The sequence below is a fragment of the Semicossyphus pulcher genome, unplaced genomic scaffold, assembly GCF_022749685.1.
Source record: "Semicossyphus pulcher isolate SPU_LCO1_2020_fin unplaced genomic scaffold, fSemPul1.0.p SCAF_12, whole genome shotgun sequence".
Taxonomy (NCBI): Eukaryota; Metazoa; Chordata; class Actinopteri; order Labriformes; family Labridae; genus Semicossyphus; species Semicossyphus pulcher.
The window spans coordinates 2,289,811-2,295,810 of record NW_027211626.1 but is presented as its reverse complement, the minus strand read 5'-3'; the positions used below and the strand labels follow the sequence as shown (position 1 = coordinate 2,295,810).

Sequence of the window (6,000 nt, the reverse complement as noted above, 5' to 3'; positions counted from 1 at the left end):
ACAAATCTCGTGGAAACTGGTGCATTGTTTTGCCACTGGGGGCGCCAGCGTCACCACCTTACAAGTTCTACTGTATTATTGGCTGTAACGAGTGAAGCTGGAGATATACTTGCCTTTAACTACGCGTGCATGACGGCTGTCCCTCGTTCCTTGTGTCTGTTTGGAGCATCGGCTGTGCACGTCCTTTAAAAAATTAGTGTAATGGATTTACAAACGCAGGTAAACATTCACCAGAGATTTGAGGTGTAACATAACATTTTGTTTACAGATAAGAGCGGAGACAGATGGAGAGGTTCTGCTCTGGAGAGCTGCTGAGTCTTTGATAACGAACTCGTTGTGAGGTCTGCGGCCATTAGTGATTTTCTCCGAGCGAGGCAGGGGCTCTGGGGTGAGAGGGTCTGCCTGATATCTCCTCTCATTCGACACAGGAGAGAGCCCGAGGGCCGGAGAGGCAGCCTGCTGGAGCTCACAGGAGCGACTAATTGTTTCTGTCCCAGAGACACATGACCGATCGCTCCGTAACAGTTGTTCAATTTCACACGAGGGGAAATTAACTGCATCGGGCACAAGTAACAAGAAATAAAATATAAGCTGCTGTTATGACAGAAGTAGCAACTCACGACGAAGCAGAGACATGGCTTCCACCTTAAACTTTATTAGTTGTTTCTGTTATAGTTTAGCAAAGCAAACATCAAAGTATGAAGGCATCAATTCATAGAACTTTAATTCATCTGATCTGGAGTATGGCACCTCTGAAAATAACTCATGAATTATACCGACATTTAAAAGAAACCCAAACTTTGTTTTTAATTAACCGAGGAGAAAAAGAATTAGACAACAGGTATTAGCCGTAACATGACGTTCTTAAAATTACAAATCATCTGCAAGCAAGACACAACCAAGGGTTCAGACTCGGACCGCCTCCTCAGGCGTGTGATTTAGATTAGTTTGATATGAAATAAGGCAGATTTCTTTAATACAATTAGAGACAATCTGGTAAGGAGACAAGCGAAAGCGAAGAGGACTTTAATCTGTGTTTATGTTGGTGAACTTCAAAGCAACTTTTCTGGCATGCACTGGAAACTGCAACGAAAAAAAGGGGGGGGGGGGATCGAACTAATTGATTTGTTAAAAGACACTCACATCCTCTCTAGCGTGCTTGGGTGCTGATGAACAGTTTCCTGCTTAGACGGGTTAAGCTGCGGTTACAGCAGTGGCGCAAAATCAGGTGACTGGTGATGTAAATATGTGAAATGCTGCAGAGTGACGCAGCAGCTCGCAGACGGTGGTTTGACTAAATAATGGAGCTCTAGCTTGGTGAGGGGACGTGGCAGGTGTTAGCGTGTTTATGTGTCGATAAATGTCGGGTGTTTACAGGTAGTCAGTTGAATGTTATCGTGAAAGGATTGATGGTTAATCGCCCACGGAGCTGTGGCTGTTAGTCCTCTGACTCTCACAGTGGGTAAAGATCAAATAAAGAGACTTGAACCTGGTTAATCTCATCGCACCCAGCCTGCAAAATGATGTCTGACTCTAACACACAGTGAGGTATGGCTCATCTTTTCTGCTTGATATGTTCAAGTCCTATAGTAAGGTTTTGTACATACATATACATACAGTACATACATAGTTGAGGGATGAGTAGTTTCTTAACAAAGAGGCTAAATAAAGGAGGGAATGTGAGCGTGGTGTGAGTAACTGGTTGTCCTGGGCCAGTGTCAGAGCCCATTCTGACGTGGGCCAGGCTGACACCAGTGTGGTTGGCTTCGCACAGTTTGCTGGCTGTCAGATGAGGTTGATTGTCCGTCCCTCAGCTGGTCATTCTTTCTTCTCAACAGTGTCTGAATGGGAAACAAATTCACAGGATGAGCGATGTTTTTGCACGGCAGAATTACATTTAGTACTCAATAGGGGTTCAACAATTAGTCAACAAAAATCCATGGCAGAAGTTGCCAATAAATTCATATGGCGATAATTAGTTGTTTAAGTCATCGCGTGTGTTTTTCATGCTGTCGCGAACATTGTTTCCTGGAGCTGAGTTGCTGAGGGGTGAGCCATCTTGCATCCTTACCATCTCTGCTGAGAGTTGTGCATGCACAACAGCGACCGGGACGCAAAAGGTAAAAAAAAACATAGCAAAATGGTGGCCACCGATGCAACACCATCCATCACGTCCTAAAACTTTCACCCTCAACGCTGCAAAGAAAAGGATCACCTGCAGGATTTGTTTATCACGGGAGCACGTCGATGATGCGTGTGCATTTGAAGAGAAGGCACGTTGGACTTGTGGATGATGCTGACTTGCCTGGATAAGATAATTAGCTTCTCAGCTAGCTAACGTTAGCTACCTATAGACTGAGTTGTATTGGCGTTTAACATTAATATAACACTGTCGCGCTACAGAGAGAACCAGACGCAGCTCTCTTTTAAACAGTTTCAGCCACGCTGTGTGATTGTCTCATTTACATTTTCAGTCCTTCACCTTAAACACTGTTTCTCTCTCATCTTTGTTCTTCCTCCTTTTATTTCTCCCTTGTGTCAGTTGGAGCAAAATCTGCACATTTTTGAATGAAAAATTGTAATTAATTAATTATCTGCTTAATCGCCTAATTGATGACTAGTCGATAGTTGCAGCCCTAGTACTCATTACTGTGTCTTTAATGTTTCTATTGTCCCATCGTCTCTGATTCAGCAAAGGAGACACTTCATTAAATCCTCATAGGCTAAAATGTTATTGCACACCACAAATTTAGTCCATAACTGTTTAGTTGATCCGCAGAAACCACCAATTAGCCATTTGTCAAAACAGTTGCTGATAAATTAGGGTAATTTTTCAAGCATAACAACCAAATATTATTTTATTCCACCCTGTCAGGCGTGAGGATTTGTTGCTTTTATTTGTCGTTTGAAATAAACTTAACATCTTAATGTTTGGGCCTGTTAGTCAGACAGAAAGAGCAATTAATGAAACCAAATGTTGCATTAGGGAAGTTTTTCCTAATCCTGAAACTTTATACAGCAAAGGAATAATAAATAAGAACAGTAAATTATCCCTAATAATTATTGTAATAGTTATTTGTAGCCCTAGCAAAAATAGACAATAAATTATCTTGGTTTTAGCAAAACCTTGCCAGTAACTGTTAAATGTAGAGTTAATGCTAATGTTGGATTTGAGGAATTAGACTTTTTCCACTCTTGAGCTGTTAGTAGGCAGTGGTGAGGGTAACGTGTTACAAAGTAATCCGTTACTTTTTTTTGTTTCAACGAGTAACGTAACTCGTTAGTTCTGCAATTCACAAACAGTAATCCTACTGGAAAATAAATCGCCGTATTTCTCTTTTCCTTTTGTCGCCACAAAAACAGAAACTCCCTGAAGCTCTGTTTCTGTTTCTCTCTTCCTTCTTGGCAGGTCGCTGCGTACCAGCAGAAGGTAAACACAGCTGTGCGTAGCTAGCTGATTCAGCTAGCGAGCTGTCAGAGAGGACAGCGTTTACTTTGTGTAAATATTCACATTATTCTGAATGTTTGGGTGAAAGGGACGAGAACAACATGACGGTGAGATGTAAGCTGTGTCTGGAGGAGAAGTGCTCGTCAGCTGTGAAGAGCTCGACTTCAAACGCGAAGAAGCATCTGCAGCTAAACACAGCTCCACAACACTGGTGGGACTAAGTGCCTGTGTTGTGTTGTCGTCATGGAAACAGCTGTGCCTAATACTGGATGCCTCTGCCCAGTTCACTGTCAGATTGTTAGCATCATAAAGAGCTGTAAAGGTTATACTGCGTCTGTCAGTCCTGTTATAAGGCGGCAGAGTTACAGACTATGGGCCGTGAACGAGGCGATGCAGAGACGGTAGAGTCGATACATTCAAAGGTAGACGTACAGCAGGCGACACGCCCTCCTGACAATATAACACACATGTGGAACGAGTCAAAAAGAGGGGTTAATTTTTGGTTACTTTTCTGAGGAGGTAACGTAATGAGTTACTTTTAAAGTAAACACTGTTAGTAGGGTCATGATATAAAGTGCTGTTGTCCTTTTAACTTGAGGGTAGATTTAGATCTCCTGCAGATTTTGAAATTTGTCTGATGCTGGCAGCAGAGGAAAGTTCAGGGGAATCGTTTCATGAATTCGATACTTGGTCATTGACAGGGTGAATAATTAGACCTGACAGTGGCATCAGAATCATTAGGAGACATCCTCTGGGGCCCAGGAACATGTTTTCCAGTTTTCACAGGGACGTTTGCAGTTAAGGTTTTGTCCAAAACAAACTCTGATAATCACAAGCAGATATTCTGTTGTGATTGCCCAGTGTTGTGTGTTCTGATACTGTACTTTCACCACACAATATGTCCCAGCCAGCTCCCCTCTGCACCATCCCGCCCTGATCCTCACGCTTGTTCGACAACACGCTTTTTCTTCTCTGGCGCTTTTGTCTGGCATTGTTTAAGCTCTCTCTCCTTTCTACACCAACTCGTTAGTCTCTGCCAACTTATTTCATATGCTGCTAGCCTGTCCTATTTATTCAACCCTGACAATCTGTTCACAACAGTTGCTTAATGATTTTTTTTTTTCCACCTGGAAAGTGTACTCTGCCCAAATCTGAATGCCGTTCTTTGGCTCAGCTACTCTATAGAACCACACACAGAACAAATGCAGACATAGAAATTCAGAGCACACTCCACAGATGCCTACATTCAAATTACAATCTGTCTTATTACCCCGACTCTCAGCAGAGACCCTGTGAATAAAAACAGTGTAGTATCCATATCAAATATGATTTATTGGCATGATTATTACTCCTACAGTTTGTGTTGGCTGCGTGTTAAAATAACATGCATTGCACGCTTGATTTATTAAACGTCTGATCACGGAGTTTGCAGGTAATTCATCACACTCAATCTCCAAAGACATGCTGACACGTTTATACCTAAATATCAGGGTCAGAGCTGTGGACCTGAAATGGGTAGAGAGGATTTACAAATGCATTCGGCCCTGGAGGAGCACGTACAATCCGCCTCCCCTACAGAGAGGAGGAGATGGAGACAGACGGGGGAGAGGAAAAGCGGAGACAAGGAGGGTGAAGCTGAGTAACACTCGGCTGCACAGCGCTGAGGATTCTCCGGGAGAAGTGAATTTTAATTCAGCAGCTGTGGCCACTTATAAGGATCTGCTTATAAATAGAGACGTGCGCGAGATAAGAGTGTGGCAGTGAGGGAGTGTGAGAGCCTCTCCCGTGCCCTTACCTTTGGACTGAATGCTGTCGGTTAGAATTGAATCAGGTTCTTCTGAGCTCTCGACGTGATCTTTCATCTCTTCTAAACAAGAGGAGAGAAATGAGGAGAATAGAGAGGGAGAGAGGGGAGAAATATGAGGAGAGGCTTTGATAACCAACCGTTCTTTTGCCCCCCATGCTGTGCAGAGAAGCCTCAGTATGCTGAAACAATCCCTCTGCCCTGCCAAGACTGTGAGTCCAGCTGAATGTGTTTACCATCACAATGTAGATAACGAGAACTTTTCAGTTAAAAGTGCAAAATCTGAGTACCTAATTGTAGTGTTAAACCTGAACAGGAACTCTGGATGGAGCTCCTACAACTGAAATTAAAGCACATCAGAAATAAACAGCTAAACTGTGAGGTTTAATAAATGTCGGCAGGTGTGCTGCAGAAGCAGGAGAGCAAGAAATGGAGGCAGAGACGTGGGCAGCAGTGGCAGCATCTCAGCGATGCTTCACTGCTTCCAGAGAAGGTAGTTTATGGGGAATAAAAACACAGACTGTGTGTAAGAAGTGGACGCAGCCTCTGGATTTAATAGTGAAGCCAGTGTGGAAGAGTTTTAAAGCTGCATCCTTTCTCATGACCAGCAGGGGGCGACTCCACTGGTTGCAAAAAGACGTCCAAATGCATTTTCTTTTCCTCTATTGATTTATTACCTCAGTAAACATTTTCCTAATAAGTCAGGCATTCCGGTTTAGCCATCACTTAGCGATAAACGACTTCCAGT

The 6,000-nt window shown here is 43.1% G+C and overlaps 1 protein-coding gene across 1 annotated transcript in view; it reads right to left on the bottom strand.

The window, feature by feature from the left end:
• Positions 1 to 639: 639 nt before the first annotated feature.
• macrod2 (mono-ADP ribosylhydrolase 2) overlaps positions 640 to 6,000 on the bottom strand; it is a 523,001-nt gene continuing 517,640 nt past the window's right edge. Inside the window, exons 17-18 of the mRNA XM_069659311.1 lie at positions 5,244 to 5,315; positions 640 to 1,841 (exon numbers count right to left, since the gene is read on the bottom strand). Of these exons, the coding sequence (XP_069515412.1) occupies positions 1,819 to 1,841; positions 5,244 to 5,315 (95 nt within the window). The 3' untranslated portion in view covers positions 640 to 1,818. The remainder of the gene's footprint in view (positions 1,842 to 5,243; positions 5,316 to 6,000) is intronic.